The 17,534-nt window shown below is 46.4% G+C and overlaps 1 protein-coding gene across 1 annotated transcript in view; it reads right to left on the bottom strand.

Annotated features, from left to right (window-relative positions):
- The window catches only part of GAN (gigaxonin), a 44,734-nt gene that overhangs the window by 20,106 nt on the left and 7,094 nt on the right, over positions 1-17,534 (bottom strand). Inside the window, exons 2-6 of the mRNA XM_044270434.1 lie at positions 14,749-14,863; positions 12,079-12,429; positions 6,140-6,357; positions 4,787-4,908; positions 3,935-4,047 (exon numbers count right to left, since the gene is read on the bottom strand). Of these exons, the coding sequence (XP_044126369.1) occupies positions 3,935-4,047; positions 4,787-4,908; positions 6,140-6,357; positions 12,079-12,429; positions 14,749-14,863 (919 nt within the window). The remainder of the gene's footprint in view (positions 1-3,934; positions 4,048-4,786; positions 4,909-6,139; positions 6,358-12,078; positions 12,430-14,748; positions 14,864-17,534) is intronic.

Genomic DNA, 17,534 nt, shown 5'->3' with positions numbered 1-17,534 from the left:
TGTGCCATCGTCTCTGCTCCCACCCTTGTGCCATCGTCACCCCCCCCCCCCCCCCTTGTGGGTTCTTTCCCCTAAGGCTGGGCCAAACTTCAGTTAAACCACAGACGTATGGTCCGTGAAAGCGCAGCCTGCCCTCCTGACACCCGGAATGCACAGCGTCATTGGTTGCCATGACGCTGTGCACTCCGGGCGCCCAGCCTTAGTCGTGCCCCCACCCACTCGGTGTCACCAACCTACGTTTCCAGCAGGGGCGCCGCAGACACTCCATCGTTCCGCGCTGCTCTGGGCCTAACGTCAGACAGCGTGTCAGGCCACAGCATGCGTGCGTCAAGGGGTCAGTGCAGCGCGGAAACACGGACAGGCTGTGGAGTGTCTGTGGGCCCCCTGCTGGAAAGGTGAGTATTCCGAGCGCATTGCGGGCCAGCAGGAGACCACGGAGCGGGAGTAATAGCAAGTGCTTCACTCCTGCTCCGTGGTCACGTGGCACAAACGAATCCTCGATGCAAAAAGTTTGCGTCAAGGATTTTTGGTGTCGAATTACTCTATTTAGTAGAGTACTCTTTGCAGCCCTAGTGACGACCATCTTGAAATTCATCAGTGGTGGTCGTGCTATAGGAAAAAGCGCCAGCCTCTCTGGAGGCCAGGAACGTGGAAGCACGCATAAGCTACTGCTTTTTCCTATAATGTGCAAGCACAGCCACCGCTGATGGATTGCAGGGTGGTCATAACCATGGAAACGAGCAGTGTATAATGAGATATAAAAATGTATCCAGCCAGCAAAGGGGGCAATATGGGCAATCACAATATATTAGTAAGTGCCTTGTATTCACTTTCTCTACATATTACACGCAATTTGCTGATGTGAGACAACCCCTTTAAGTGTAGATGGCTGTCAGTGAATGGAAATCCTAATATTCACTGACTAAAAACCCTTCTAAATCTAGTCCTGATCAAAGATAATGTGCTCCCCTTCCCCCACAGGAATTAACTCACCCAGAACACCCCCCACCACTTCCATCGATTTTACTCCCTCCCTCCAGTTCTCGCTTATTTGGCTGCAGCGATGATGTGCTCCACATGACCGCTGCAACCAATCACTGGTCTCAGAGGTCATGTGGTCATACACTGCTGAAGCCAGTAATTGGCTGCAACGGTGTCTGGGATATAAAGGCATGTCTGCACTGTAGCCAAGAAGGTACCATCACGATAGACATGAAGGATTGAAACATCAGCGGTAGAAGAGGTGGGAGTGAAATACGGTCATTATTTTATCACCGTTCCTGCCTCACATGTCCGTTATGTCCCTAGCCGCTTCTGGTCTCCGCCAGACTGTAAGTGGCTTGATTCTGTGACCATGTGCTAGGACTGCTAGGTGTGTGGTAGTGATGTGCTTTTCTAGCATGTGACCACTGAGGCCAGCAACTGGCAGCAGCGACCATGGAACCAATTCACTTCTGGTCTGGGGGAGGCCAGAGGCGGCGAGGAGTGTGGCAGAAGCACAGGAACGCCAGGACTGAAGACAGGTGAGTATTTACTTTTTCAAACTGCACGCAGGTTCCAGTTGTCGGCGCATGGGCTGAACAATTGCTTTAAAGGGAGTCTTTCACCTAAAATGACCATTATACACGACAATCATCATGATATCCATTCCCTTCCCCATATTATAATCTTACCTTTCATATTGCGGTCCATCGCCTATTTTCTCGCACGACGGGGTAGGGAAATTTCACACCAGAGTTGGGGAGAAGGGGCCACCTAATGCGCTTGCGCCTTACCTCTCAGCTGGACACTGGCCGACACTGCGCATGCGCCAGGAGCCTCACCAGCGGTTAGAGGGTAGAGAAAAATTACGGGCCAGTGTCCAAGCGCGGCTAACTACTCCCGTCGGGATACACCGTGCGTGAGCACCAGCGGACAGGGAGATCTCTTATACCAAACATCCATCCGATCACCGCTCCTGAGCAGTGTAGGGGTAGGGAGATCTGATGGCCATTTGTTCTGTTAAATCTCCCTACCACTCACTGCGCACCCGCGGTGTCTGATCATCCGGAGCCAGCTGAGAGGTAAGGCGCAAGCGCATTAGGTGGCCCCTTCTACCCAACTCTGGTGTTAAATTTCCCTACCCTGTCGTGGTGCGGCGGAAGTAAACTGCCGTAAGATCGTGATGTAGGGTCCGGCGCATGTGCATTAAACACTCTGCTAAGATTATAATATAGGGAATGTAATGGAGATCATGATGTTTGTGGTGTAAAATGGTCATTGTAGGTGAAAGACTCCCTTTAAATGCGTTAAACCAATGGTGAAGCAACAGATTTTAGCCAAAAGGATCAGTAACACTGGGTCCCCCTCTGTGTTTCAGCCGTCAATAATTTCTATTTTTTCTTCAATGTAGCTGTATGAGAGACCTTACATTTTACAGGATGATTTGTACTTTTTAAGCCAATCATTTTGGGGTGCATATAACTTTTTTTTACTTCCCAGCAAATTTATTTTACAGCTTTCATCGTGTGGTGTAAATAACATGATAACTTTATTCTGAGGCTCCGTACGATTACGTGGATACCAAATTTATATAGTTTTTTATTACGTTTCTCTACTTACACAATAAAACACTTTTTTATTATTATATATAAACATAATCGAATAGTTTTTTGTTATTGTATTTTCTGTGTCCAATAAATAATGAATTATTTTTAAAGTTACAGGTCATTACTTTTTTCAGTAATAAAACACTATAGGGGTTATTTACTAGGCTTAAATACGCCTAAATAGGCGTATTTCAGGCGCAGATTCCCTATATACTAGAGAAAGTTCCTTATGTTTTCCTGTAAGACCACCGAAGTGCCACGGTCAGCACTGACTGCAGCATCCGAGAGGTTAAACGGCTAATTAGATGTAGAGGAATGAATAGATGAGCAAACACTCCTTTCACAGAAAAAAAAAGACCCACATCTTATGTGACAGGGAGCAAGTCTGCTCTCTGATATAGGGGGAGATACCATGAAGGGTTAAAGTCACCATTTTTTCTGGGATGATCTAAACCTATTCAGGGAGAGAAGGAAAATCTGTGATTCTCCCGCATGCTCATCCTAGTCCAACTCCCCTCTCCTCCTCCATGCAGGCTGAGGTGCACGGTATATATGCAGCTCTCACTTCAACCCGCTCACCTATCTTTGGAACTTCAATAGAAGCGAATATATACGGAGCCATGTCTCGATTGAAAGTAGCTGCAAGATGGACCCACCACCTATTGTACATTTATGGCATATCCTGTTGAAATAAACCTTTAAATATGACTTTAGGGACGGGTGCTGTGCCTGGTTAGTCTGGACCAAGAGCTTTACAGTAGACTATGGGGGCTTTGTAGTGTCACGATACTGATGACCTATTCCTCAGGATTAGGGCGCGTTCACAAAACCATATATTTGAGTCTGCATCCATTCCGCCACTTTGCCAAATGGATGTGGACCCATTAATTTCAATGGTGCTGCAAACAATGCGGAAAGCACACCGCGTGTCTGCTGTCTGCACCCGTACTTCCGTTCCGTGGACCTGTAAAAAAGATAGAACGGTCCTATTCTTGTTCGCAATCGCGGACAAGAATAGGCATTTCCATCACAGGGCTGGCAGTTCCATTCTGCAAAATGTGGAACGCACACGGCCGGTATCTGTGTTTAGCGGATCCGCAAAAACGCATACAGTCGTCTAAATAAGCCCTAAGTCATTAATATCAGATCTACTGGGGTCTAACTTCTGGCACCCCTGGCTGTTTGAAGCTCGTCCAAATGCTGCGCCCTCTTCATAGTGAACCAAGCCAAGGAGCCAGGAGTCGGACTTCCACAATCGGATATTCTGAGGATAGGTCATCAATATCATGAAAATGAACAGATGAAAAAAATAAATAATAATAAATCAGTTAGCAATTCAAGGTTACCTCAAGCATTGGTGGTAAAGGGCTCCAAGAGTTGGCATCAGGATCATAATGCTCACCAGAAGATAATGTCTCACTGTTTTCATTCTGACCCCCGAGTACAAACAGGAAGCCTTCTGCAAATATAAAAGAACCAAATCTAATTATACCCAGTAGATTAGGGATTACGTAAACTTTTCTACACTTGAATGGGACTGAGCTGTACAAAGGGCACGCGACCGATGGACGTGCCATCCCAGGGCGAGGAAAAGGCTGCAGCATTTGTTCCACCACGGTCCCTTCAAAACAGCTTAGGGAGGGTCCACATCAGTCTGAGGCATCTGTTTAACATGTACATTTTTTGTATATGTTAAACGAATGGAAAAAAATGGGATGTGAACCCACTCTTATTGGCGAGGGTGGCAGGAGTTGGACCTCCATGAGATGCTGATATTGACGACCTAACCTCAGGACGGGGCATAAGTCCCACAATCACTTTAAAAAGGTTTACACAGAATTATGGTAGCTAAAGAATGAAACCGGAATCAGGCTTCTTATAGATTCAAAATTTAAAGGGAACCTGTCCTCAACTTTATGCTAACCTCACTGAGGGCCACATAAAGTAGTGACAGACATGCTGATCTCAGTGGTGTGATACTCATGAGCTAAAAGTAAGTGGTTGCCGAGAACCAGCATCAAAACCATTGCAGCCCAGGCCTTGAAAAGATGTTGGTTCTCGGCAACCACTTACTTTTAACTTAGAAATGACAGACGGCTGAAATCAACTCACCTGTCACTAGTTTATGCTGCCGTTAGTATGGGCAGCATAACGTTGATGACAGGTTCCCTTTAACACAGTGATAATCTATGTCATACCTGCAGACAGAACGCCATGGTTGATGCGTGGCATGCTGAGAGGTGCCAGTTCAATCCACAGCTGTCTGTTTCGATCGTAAAGTGGGCACATACAACGAACGTTAGCCAATGGCTTCCGGGACCTAGAAATAGATGTGTTACATTAAAAAAAATATTCCATAGTTTTTAAACCAGCCCCTGGATCTGAGTACTCTTTGTAATGGCATGTAATTAAGAATTTTGTATAGCCACTGAGCTATTCACTAAAATGTATTTGTAGGGCGCCACCTGCTGTACATTCTGTTTCTTTTTTTTTCTGTTCATCTCGCTGAGGTGGACGCACATGCTCAGTTGCATCCTTTCACCACCTCCTGAGCTGTTATAGGGACAGAGCTGCAGCAGAAGAAACTCCCCCTGAGCTGTCAGCTTGATATAAATCTAGCAGAGCAATGAAGGTGGAGATCTCTGGATCCATGTGAGGTACACGGCTGGTTCTAGCTTCGTTAGAAAGAGATTGTCATGTACTATGTGATGTCTGATTTTCATTTTTAACATTAAAGGAGTTATCAAGGTAATGAAAACCTACCCACCTATCACATTGGCAGGGGTCCGAGTCCTGCACCCCCGCTGATCAGCTGACTTTAATAGGCCTGAGCTGCAACCAGGCCACGTTACCAATGCACGGTGACGTCACATGGCCTAGGAAGAGGCCACGGCTTTCATGGAGCGCCAGCCTCTTCTAATATCGGGGGGGTCCAACATCAACGACCCCTGCCGACCCGATATTGATGACTTATCCACAGTATAGGTCATCAATATTAATTAACGGATAACCCCTTTCATCATGGCATAACCCCTTTAACCAAATGACGATTCCCAACATGCTCACAATCACACATACAGACTAGAGATGAGCGAATTTCATATTTTGAAATTCGTTCAGGCTTCGTTTATTGGTAAAAGGTGAATTGCGTTATGGATTCTGTTACCACGGATCATAATGCAATTCTATGATGGAATGCCTTTAGAGACATTCCGTTATTCATTCCGTCATAATAGAAGTCTATGGGCTGCATAACGGATCCGTCCCGTTTCAGTTATGCAGGGGAGTCCTTTCCTGCATAACGGAAACAGGACGGATCCGTTATGCAGCCCATAGACTTCTATTATGACGGAATGAATAACGGAATGTCTCTAAAGGAATTCCGTCATAGAATTGCGTTATGGTCTGTGGTAACGGAATCCATAACGCAATTCACCTTTTACCAGTTAACGAATCGCAAATGAATTTCATAACCGGAAATTCACTCGTCTCAAACAGATTTTAATTTCCTGCCCATATGAAAACTCCAGACACGGCAATGGATGACTTACGCCCTCTCCTCCCCTCCAGCTGTCACTATGCATTCAGAGTAGCCTCTCGGTTTAAAGGATGCCAGGACGGCTTCTCCTTGCTGCGGCTGGCTCAGGGGGATGTTGTTGCACTCCCTGACCATCTCCCGCACCAACGGCTCATTGAGCATTTGTTCTCGCAGGTAGCTGGAATCCAGGCCGGTCACCCACAAGGCTGAGGTCACGTCCTTCATATGGACCTGGGGGAATAAGAATGGAGCAGCACATTAGGCACTGCAAAAGAAACGAGCAACTTACTTGACAGGTATAATAAATGAGGTTTAGAAGAGGACCCCTCCTGGAAATATAAGTCCTTGTGTCATCCTCATCTCTAAGTTTATCAACTTGCTATTTACTTCCTCAAAAAAATAAGGCTGTGCAAACCACCAGTGGTCAGCAGATATCGCTGGGTGGGCCTATACATGCAGGTTCCTTCAGAAATACAATATTACATAGCACCCAAGGAAATGACTGGGAGACCATGTAATGCATGGTTCACATGAAGGCGCCTAGGGAGCTTCCTCTACTGCCATGAACTCCCCCATGCCATCAGTTCCCCCACTCCCCCTCCTAACCATCAGTGCCCAGCCGCAGCGCCAGGGAAATAAAATACTTACCTTTCCTGTAGGGGATCGGTCGACACTCCAGAGATCTTCCATCCTCTTCTTCACGCGCTGCACTGGGACCTGACGTCACACAACGTCGGATCATAGTGTGCGCTTACATGCGCCATGTTCTGACGATGTGTGTACGTCAGGATCCAGTGCAGCGCGGTGGGGGCCGGTGGGAGACCCGCGGAGCGGTAAATAATAGCAAGCGCTTCACTCACGCTCGTGGACACATGGTACAAATGAATCCTCGATGCATAAAATTTACATCGAGGATTTTCTTGTGTTGAGTTACTCGATTAATTTGAGGAATCATTTCAGCCCTAGTTTGGCCCTAGTTTTCAGAGATCCTGAAGACGGGAAGAATGGGAACTACAGTCTGCGAGAAGGTGAGGAAGACGTCACTGTCCCCTAATAATGCAGTATGAATGTACTTTATTCAATTCATACGTAAACACTACGTGGCTATATCTTCTACAGTGACATTAATTATACATTGTATTAGGCTACTTTCACACTCGCGTTTGGTGCGGATCAGTCATGGATCTGCACAGACGGATCCGTTCAGATAATACGACCATCTGCATCCGTTCAGAACGGAACCGTTTGTATGGAGTCAATGGAGGACGGATCAGTTTTCTATTGTGCTTGTGTCAGTGAAAACGGATCCGTCCCCATTGACTTACATTGTGTGCCAGGACGGATCCGTTCGTCAGACGGACACCAAAACATTGTAAGCAGCGGTTTGGTGTCCGCCTCAAAAGCGGAATGGAGACGGAACGGAGGCAAACTGATGCATTCTGAGCGGATCCTTTTCCATTCAGAATGCATTAGGGCAAAACGGATCCGTTTTGGACCGCTTGTGAGAGCCCTGAACGGATCTCACAAATGGAAAGCCAAAACACCAGTGTGAAAGTAGCATTAGTGATGAGCGGTGGACTTTGAGATGAATTTCTTTGTGCTTTGCGGTAGCGAATCGATTTAACCTAAAATGGCGTAAAAAAAATAAAAAATACTTACCTGATCCATTTGCTTGCGACGAGCCACCCGCCACCATCTTGCTTCAAGATCTCGGCCGAAATCCAGTGCGCGGTGACGTATGACTTCACCACGCCAGCCACGGTGATGACGTAATCTCAGCCCGCGCCAGATCTTCAAGCAAGATGGCGGCCCGTTGCAAGCAAATGGATCAGGTTATTTTTTATTTTACATTGTATAATTCCTTCTAGATGCCGTGATCCGCTATGAATGCGGCATCTGAGGGGTACAATGATGGGGGGGGGGGGGGGGCGCAATACACCCACTACTTACAAAATGCCAATTTTGGGGGTAAAATTCAGTGAAGCAGCTAAATCGAACTTCGCTCATCTCTTCACAGTATATACGTAGTGATCCGTTTTGTAAGAGAATTTGCCTCAGTCAGGATAAAATATAGGAAAATGACTGAAAATAGGAATATACAGAACCTCTATGCAGTAAATAGATGTGAGAAGCACATGATCTGCAGATGTGGCATACACCTGGAGTTGTGTCTGCCAGACTCCATTATACTTTAAAACACAGAGAAAGAATGCACCAAACAGATATAACACTGACTATACTGGCAAGACACAAATTAAGGTATTAAAAGCTGAGACTTTCGCCAATATATACCAGTGATGGATATATCGGAGCCCATCATGCACCACGTCACGGCTCTCAGCATGGCAAGGGGTCCTAACCGCTGCTCTAACTATGGTGTGAACACGGTCTGGGGGTGAGCAGCTCCTCCAAAACTGCCACTAATACATTTTTTTGTTTTTTGGTTTCTGCTTTGCTAGATTTGAGTGTGTCTGCCTTTACCTGGCATTTAAACACTCCTTTGCACCTGGTAACCTCCATCACACGGTCTGGTGTGGGTGTGGCTTGCAGCCTGGCTTCATTCACATTGCACAACCGCAGCATTCATGCTGGGCGTTCGTGGGAAGCTTTGCTGCGAGCTGAATTATATCACCCCCAGACCGTGTTCACACCATAGTTAGAGCAGCGGTTAGGACCCCTTGCCATGCTGAGAGCCGTGACGTGGTGCATGATGGGCTCCGATATATCCATCACTGGTATATATTGGCGAAAGTCTCAGCTTTTAATACCTTAATTTGTGTCTTGCCAGTATAGTCAGTGTTATATCTGTTTGGTGCATTCTTTCTCTGTGTTTTATATGATTGCTACATTCTGTGTAGTTTGCTCTTGTGGTGCATGTGGACCGCGTCGACGTCCCCCATTGTATGCATATTTTGCTGGGGTTAGTCGATTACCGCGGTCCACATGCGGTCGGGCTGCTCCCCCTAATTGAGGACACGCCACTGTGTCTGGGGTTGAGCAGCTCCTCCAAAACTGCCACTAATACATTTTTTTGTTTTTTGGTTTCTCCATTATACTTTAGGCTGACGGACAGTCAGTTCGCATGGAAAGAACCATTATGGCCGCCATCACAGCTTCCACAGGTTTTGTCGCCCAGATTTAGAAAGCTTCTGAATGGCAATCCTGTCTAGTTACGCAGTGATGGAACCAGCTAGATTTGTCTATAGGAGTCTGGAGCAGTAACCACGTGTGTGTATGTGGTAGACGTGGTGCGGGTCTGAAACTGCAGCCAAAATGGTTTATTACTCAGCATCTGCATCTCACAAAATAAGAAAAACTGGACTAGCCACAGTAAGTGACTTACCTCCAGAAGGTGAACCTGCTATACCACGTCGGTCATATTTAGCCCCTTAAGAATGCAGACAATTTTGGCCTGAGGAAGCAATACATTTTATAGCATTTTGCCTCCCTACACTGACAACTGGGTGTAAGTGCGGTATGTTAGGATTGAAGGCCAGACTCGCTGCCTCGTAGAGCTGAATGTAATGATACCTTTCACTTAGCGATCCGTTGCTTCATTCTGGAGAAAAAGCACTTTCAATCCATATTCAAATAAGCAGTTAAGTGCACCAAGGTTGTTCAGACTCTGAATCAGATCAAGAATAATTTAATCCAATGATGGCAAGCAAAGATCTTGATTTATCAAGAGCTTTGTGCCAATTTTTCGGCATATAAAAATCGATGCAAGCAATTTGTGACTTCTTCGCTCACCACACTTTTATGTCAGAAACTGGTGTAAAACATGTGCAACTACACCACACAGCCAGTGAAGGACCACATTTATTAAAGGGGTTTCCTGGGTTTAGGATATTGATGGTCTATCCTCGGAATAGGTCATGAGTAGCAAACTCATGGTGGTCCAGCTCTTGGCACCTCAGCTGTTTGAAAGGGGCTGTGACTTCTTCACTGTTTACATCAGTCAGAAGCCTTCACTGCGAAACAGTCAGGGGTGGTTGGCTCCTGGGCGTTAGTAACGTCTTGTGTATGTTGGGGGTAGTTACCTTTGTTATGGACTTGATTATTTGTATTTAAAAGGGTTTTGTAGGATTTTAATACTGGTGACCTATCCTCGGGATAAAGCCTCCGGCCGGGCTCGTGCAGTGGATGCCAAATTGCGGACCGCATTGCATGGGCACCGACCGTGAGGCTGTCGCATGCGCTTGGCGGACCCATTCACTTGAATGGGGTCCACCATCTGCATCGCAAAAAAAAGAAGTAAATGCACTACTTTTTTGCGGTGCGCAGCCACGGACAGAAAACCCACGGAAGCACTCCATGGTGCTTGCGATCTGTGCCTCCGTTCAGCACCGCATCTCCCGGATTGAGGACCCATTCAAGTGAATGGGTTCGCATCCATGATCAGGGGTGCACACAGCTAGTGCCCGTGTATTGCAGACCCCCTAATTGCGGGCACAAGCAACGGTCGTGTGCATGAGCCCCAAGTCATCGGTATCTGCTCGGTGGGGGACCAACACTCAGAACCCCCCACCGATTAGCTGTTTGAGAAGGCGCTCCTTCTCTGTGCTTGTCAAGCACAGCGCCGTATGTTGTATAGCAGCTGTGCTTGGTATTGCGCTCAGCCTCATTCACTTCTACAACTGATCGGCGGGGGTCCCAGGTGTCGGACCCCAACCGATCAGATACTGATGACTTGTTCTCAGGATAGAGTCTCAAAACTCCTTTAAGCCATCCATCGGATACTTACTTGTCCTTACAGTTTGATATGGCACAGCCAGAGCGTCCTTTTATTTTTGTCTGCGTATGTTTAGATACAGTATTAATTTTTTACTTAGGTTTATTATTATTTTCTTTTTTTTATATATTTATGGATAAATAAAAAATATATATTTTTTTTATATATAACTTTGATCGTGCCTCGCTCTCCTTTTTCGTGGGAGTTATTGGTACAAATTATAGCAGCATAAGGGCTCTTTCACACTTGCGTTCTTTTCTTCCGGCATAGAGTTCCGTCGTCAGGGCTCTATGCCGGAAGAATCCTGATCAGTTTTATCCTAATGCATTCTGAATGGAGTGAAATCCATTCAGGATGTCTTCTGTTCCGGAACGGAACGTTTTTTGGCCGGAGAAAATACTGCAGCATGCTGCGCTTTTTGCTCCAGCCAAAAATCCTGAACACTTGCCGCAAGGCCGGATCCGGAATGAATGCCCATTGAAAGGCATTGATCCGGATCCGGCCTTAAGCTAAACGTCGTTTCGGCGCATGGTAAAGTGTAGTGGGGAGCGGGGGAGCAGCATACTCACCGTCCGTGCGGCTCCCGGGGTGCTTCAGAGTGAAATCAGGGCGCCCCAAGCGAATGGATCACGTGATCGCATGGCACGTCATCCATGCGCATGGGGCGCTCTGACGTCATTCTGGAGCGCCCCGGGAGCCGCGCGGACTGTAAGTATACCGCTCCCCCGGTCCTACTATGGCAACCAGGACTTTAATAGCGTCCTGGGTGCCATAGTAACACTGAAAGCATTTTGAAGACGGATCCGTCTTCAAATGCTTTCAGTTCACTTGCGTTTTTCTGGATCCGGCGTGTAATTCCGGCAAGTGGAGTACACCCGGGACCGGACAACGCAAGTGTGAAAGAGGCCTAACATATGTGATCAGCTGACAAGTGGTTTGTAGATGAGAAGCCAAACGAATGCTCCTGGGACTGTTTGTTCCCAATCATTAGTCCGTGTAAAAGACTTCAATGCACTGAAGCAGCTCCTCTTTGGAGCCATAGCTCACCATATACTACATAACTGCTTGAATAGCAATTCCTCATATAACATTACCTCCACTAGATGAAGTTTCATTCTAAAAAAACATATGCAGGACTATAAGGAAATTCTCTATTATTGTTTCAGAAGCCAAGCCATTTTAGTCCACCGGCTACACCGATCATCAGTGAACCACATTACCTTTCTCACTTCGGGGTCATGGGAAATCCATCTAAGCACGGCTTCAAACACGTATTTTTCATTGCCCACATTTAGCTTCTCCAGGGACAGGACCTCTTTCAGTTTTGTTGGGCCAAGTTCTAAGTATTCCTCGGTGCTGCTGACATCTCGGAAGTGGGTCTCCAGGTACTCGGTGGCCAGGTAATACACATGGTTCAGACAATAATGCAGTGCAAAGTCCCGAATGCCGATGCAGTTCTCGGCGGTAATACAGCCCTCCAGGAACTCGCAGCACAAAGTCTTCAGGTCGGTGAGGAGCAAGAGGTCGGCGGCCTGCACCACGTCCTGGATCGTTTCTTCGCTCAGCCTGATCTGCCCAGGGAAAGACGAAACATACATATAGATTTGGCAGGAGCTGTAGGGTTGGTGCATACTTTTTATGTAAATTAAAGTTAAATCTTGCGTTAATTACTCTCTGTATGCTGTATAATGTCTTACCGCACCCATATGCAAATCTGTTTTCTTGACCTTTAAGGGGAAATGTTTGAACGCAAAAAGATACTGAAAAAAAGACTTCTAATGTGAAAACGTACACAGCTGCATTGGAATGAATAGGTCAGGATTCAGTGCGGGTGCCGTGCGTTCATGTCACGCATTTCGCCCGCGCGGAAAACTCGCTCGTGTGAAAGGGGCCTTACTCACCAATCTATAAAGTTTTCTGGCATAGCAGAATAGCAAATGTGTCCCATGCCAAATTTGCATCTTTTTGCCATTTCGCACCATTCTGAGAAGGCGTGGGCTCCTGTGAACGGATTATCATCACCAGACTAAAGGCATCAATCATGGCACAAATCTCTACCTGCTCAGTAGGATAGGTCATCAGTATAGTACTCCAGGAACACCCCTTCTAGGGCCCATTCACATGGCCGTATTTTTCTTTCCGCATCCAATCCGCAATTTAGCAGACTGGATGTGAACCCATTCATTTCAATAGGGCCGCAAAAGAGAACGTATCCTATTCTTACCCGTATTTATGAACAAGAATAGGCATTTCTATCATGGCGGGGGATATTTTGTTATGCACACAGCTGGTATCTGTGTTTTGCGGATACCCAATGTGTGGTCTGCAAAAATTGATACATATAAAGGGGGCTTTATCCTTAAAGGGGTATTCCGGCTACCATAAATATAACTTATGTTTTAGAATAATTAATCATCAATAATTACCTAATATAATGTAAATTTCACATATTTACGGTTCAGTAGTTATAAAAGTGGTTTTCTTACTCTGCTACCCACTGTGTTTCCTCATAAATTACCATGGCATCGACCTGTAGTTCTGAGCATTTGTCAGGTCGAGCATGCTCAGTGTGTCGCTAGCAATTCTCTAGCTAAATGTCTTGTGAAACAAAGGGCGTGTCAGTGTGCTGCCGATTACTGGGTGGTGGGGGCGTGACCGGACTGTATATCAGGCAGTCAATCAGTAAACATCAACACTCACAGCAGGAAAGCTAGGGATTGTGGGGATTGTAGTTGTGTGAGGAAAGATCAGGTGCCATGACACTCTGTATGTTGCAGGCTCACACAGGAGCTAGACAAATGGGTTGCAAGGTAAATTGAAACTCCGGTTATATGTACAGGTGTGGGTTCTGGTTGGGTCACAGCTTGCAGACTTAATGCAGTTTAAAAAAAAATTAAGTTACTTTACTGGAATACCCCTTTAAAGGGGTATTCCCATCACATACAATGGAGGCATATCGCTAGGATTTGCCCCCATTGTCTGATAGGTGCGGGTCCCGCCTCTGCGACCCGCACCTACAACGAGAACGGACTGGGGAAATGAATGGAGGGCGTACTGCGCATGCACAGCCGCCCTCCAAACATTTCAATGGGGCCGCCGAAAATAGCAGAGCGCTGGCTCGGCTATTTCGGTCTGCCCCACAGAAATGAAGGGGAGCAGGGGCCGCGTGTGCGCGGTGCGCTCCCTTTCACTTGTATGGGAGCAGCGCTTGGTGGTGGACGGACCCCAGGAAATCCGGGTCCTTCAGTCTCAGCTTTCCCCGCTCCATTCTCCTTGTAGGTGCGCACCTATCAGACAATGGGGGCATATCCTAGGGATATTCCCCCGTTGTCTGTGAAGGGAATACCCCTTTAATGAATGAGCAGGACACTGTCTAGGTTCATGAGACTACTCTGTTTTCCACTTTATAAGGGCTCATGCACACGACCATTGTTGTTTTGCGGTCCGTTTTTAACAGATCGGCGAGTCCTCTTCCATTCTGTTATTCCACAAAACATATCCATATGGTTTCCGTATTTGATCCATTTTTTGCGGATCGGAAACGGAAACAGTAACAGGTCCGACGTGGGGGGGGGGGGGGGGGGTGCCTGATCACAGGTCCGACGTGGGGGGGGGGCCTGATCACAGGTCTGACGTGGGGGGGCTGTTCTGAGGTCTGATGAAAAATATTATTTTCTTATTTTCCTCCTCTAAAACTTAAAATTCTTGTGAGCCTCAATACAAAATCTGTCCCTAACCAACACTTGCCCTTATAGGAAAGGGGTCCTACTATGTGACAGAGGGGTCATCTAACACAGTGTGTCTCCTCAACATCAAATCCTCCGACCACAGAAACCCACCATGTAGAAGCAGCCCACAGATACAGTTACGCTTTATAATCAGTACAATACCTGTCCGCTGAAAATGTAGTCAAGAATCTCCTTTATGACCGACACAGAAATTCCTTCCATTTCAATTTTGTATGGGAAACCATCATATTTTGGAGGGTTATAGTTCAGCTTTGCTCTGTAATGAAAATAAATGCAGTTTAATGGTGGACGAAGAAGAAATAATTGTCCGCTGTGAAAAACTACGAGAGGACAGCGAAATTTAAAGGGGCTGTCCAAGATACAGCTATAGCTAACCTATTCCCAGGATAATATTAGAGCGGTGGGGGTCCAACACCCAGCACCACCCCCGATCAGCTATTTTGGGCAGCTGTGGAGTCAGAAGCTATACATGGAACGGAAGCAGAAGGCTCCGAACACGGTGTCGTTTCTGGAACCATCGTTCACCTGAATGGGAGCTGAGCGGCAGTATCCCGGCATGGCTCCTATACCGTGTATGGCGCTGCATACACAGTGCATTTCTGGTGCTGCAGCTGCCCAAAACAGCTCATCAGTGGGGCTGACAGGCGATGAACCCCCTGCCGATCTGAAAATGATGGCCTATGCTGAAGATAGCCCTGCCATATCTGGAGCCAGGAGAACCCTTTTAACCCTCTAAACCAGGGATGTTAAATTTGCAGTTCTCCAGCTGTTACAAGACTACAACTCCCAGCATGCCTAAATAGCTGTAGGCTGTCAAGGCATAATGGAAGTTGTAGTTCTGCAACAGCAGGAGGGCCACGGGTTTGACATCCCTGCTCCAACCCCAATCATAACATCAACAGATATCAGCACTCAGATTGCGGTGTCCTACTGACTGCCCCTTGGCGGTAAATATGAAAGGAAGCAAGGATTAGACATAATGGATTTCAACATTCCAAATTCTCTTGGTGGCAACAGGAGAAGTGGCTCTCTCCATATTCCAAGATGAAAATACCCCTTTAAGGACCCGCGATCAACTAAAAACACGGAGAAAACAAGAAGAACAAGCCCAAGTTTCTACAAGAACGTTTCAGAAGCCTCTGCACATACGCACGTCTTTAATTTGGGTTTTCGTTTTTTCTCATTCATTTCTAGGTTAGTATCCCTTTAAGAAGAGCTGTAGGGAAAAACCTAGCGCTGACCCTGCAATCCATCAGTGGTGGTCGTGCTTGCACAATATAGGAAAAAGCACCAGCCTGTGTAAGCTCCCATGGTCTCGGCCACCAGAGAGGCTGATGCTTTTTCTGTAGTATGCAAGCACGACCACCACTGATGGATTGCAAGGGTGGTCTGTAACCAGGGAAACAAGCCATGGAAAATTTAATCCAGCCAGCAAAGGAAGCAATATCGATAATAACAATACATTAGTGAGTGTATTAACTTCCTCTACATGACAAATGCCACTTTCTGAAGTGAGACGACCCCTTTAATAACAAGCGATCACAAAGTGCTATTTACCCCAAAATGATACCAATGAAAACTACAAGTCGTCCTGCAAAAATCTATCCCTCTCACAACTCCATAGTAAGGCCTCATGCACATGGCCGTTGTTTTGGTCCGCATCCGAGCCCGATGCGGACCCATTCACTTCAATGGGGCCGCAAAAGATGCGGACAGCACTCAGTGTGCTCTCTGCATCCGTGGCTCCGTTCCGTTTTGCGGACAAGAATAGGCAGTTCTAAGTAAAGGCTGTCAATGCCGTTCCGCTTATTGCGGAATGAGCACGGACACCATCCGTGTTTTGCGGATCCGCGATTTGCGAACCGCAAAACACACCATGGTCGTGTGCATGCGGCCTAAGGAAAAAAAAAAAAAAAAGTTATGGGTCTTTGAATGCAGCGATGCAAGAAGATTTTCATATTTTTTTCTTTAAAAAACAAAACAAAAAGGGATTTTATTGCACAAAAGCAGTAAAACGTAAAAAAACCAAAAATATATGTATTTGGTATCGCTGTAATCGTACTGACCCAGAGAATAAAGATATGTTAGTTATGCTGAAAAATGTATAATGTAAAAACCATCTACCTCCCAGAAAGTTAATAAAAGTGAATCAGCAAGTGATGTGCACTCCAAAATGGCGCTGTTAAAAACTACAAAAAGCAAGTAGATGGAAAAATAATAAAAAGTCGGTCCAACAAGTGCAGATGCAGCAATTTTGACACAACTCTGCCGTGAATCCAGGGCAAAACCTGCCGCTGTGAGATGTGGACTGAGTCCTAGATCCTGCCTGCTCTCAGCCAATACAGGTCCCACCATGACCATCATCTGAAATGGATCCTCAGGCCAACCTGTCAGGTCATGGCTGCCATCCCCAGCGGTAACATTAGAGACACTGACTGCAGCAGTAGAAGTCACAGAGTGTTAACAATGGTAATGAGAGCTGAAATTCTCAATTTCCCTGTGATTGAAGCGCTTTCCACGGACTCCACCTGGGATTAGACATAATTGTTGGCTCTGAGGTTGGGGTGTTGGCTGTTTGCTTATTCACTGCCCTGGGAAGGAGATCTTCGGATAAATGTACACCCAGCCCAGATATAAAGGCAAGGCAGACATGAAATACTCACTAGACTGCGCAGGACGCTGGTCATACGTATCCAACAGCTGGCGCGGTGTCTACTCGCAGTTTAGCGCCCCTCAATAAGGCAAAAACGTAAGCGGGTCCGCAGCATCCAAATTAAAAAACTGCGGCAAATTTTAACTCTGCAAAATCCACAGTGTGAACTAGCCCTAACATAGCCCTTACTCACCTTTATTACGTCCCGCTACTCCAAATCCCTCTAAGGGGCTATTCACGTGACTGTATTTTAGGTCTGCAAAAAAAGTATTTC

This window comes from Bufo gargarizans, chromosome 10, assembly GCF_014858855.1.
Source record: "Bufo gargarizans isolate SCDJY-AF-19 chromosome 10, ASM1485885v1, whole genome shotgun sequence".
NCBI classification, from domain to species: Eukaryota; Metazoa; Chordata; class Amphibia; order Anura; family Bufonidae; genus Bufo; species Bufo gargarizans.
Note: the sequence above shows the minus strand (reverse complement) of the source record. Positions and strands in the feature narration are given on the sequence as shown.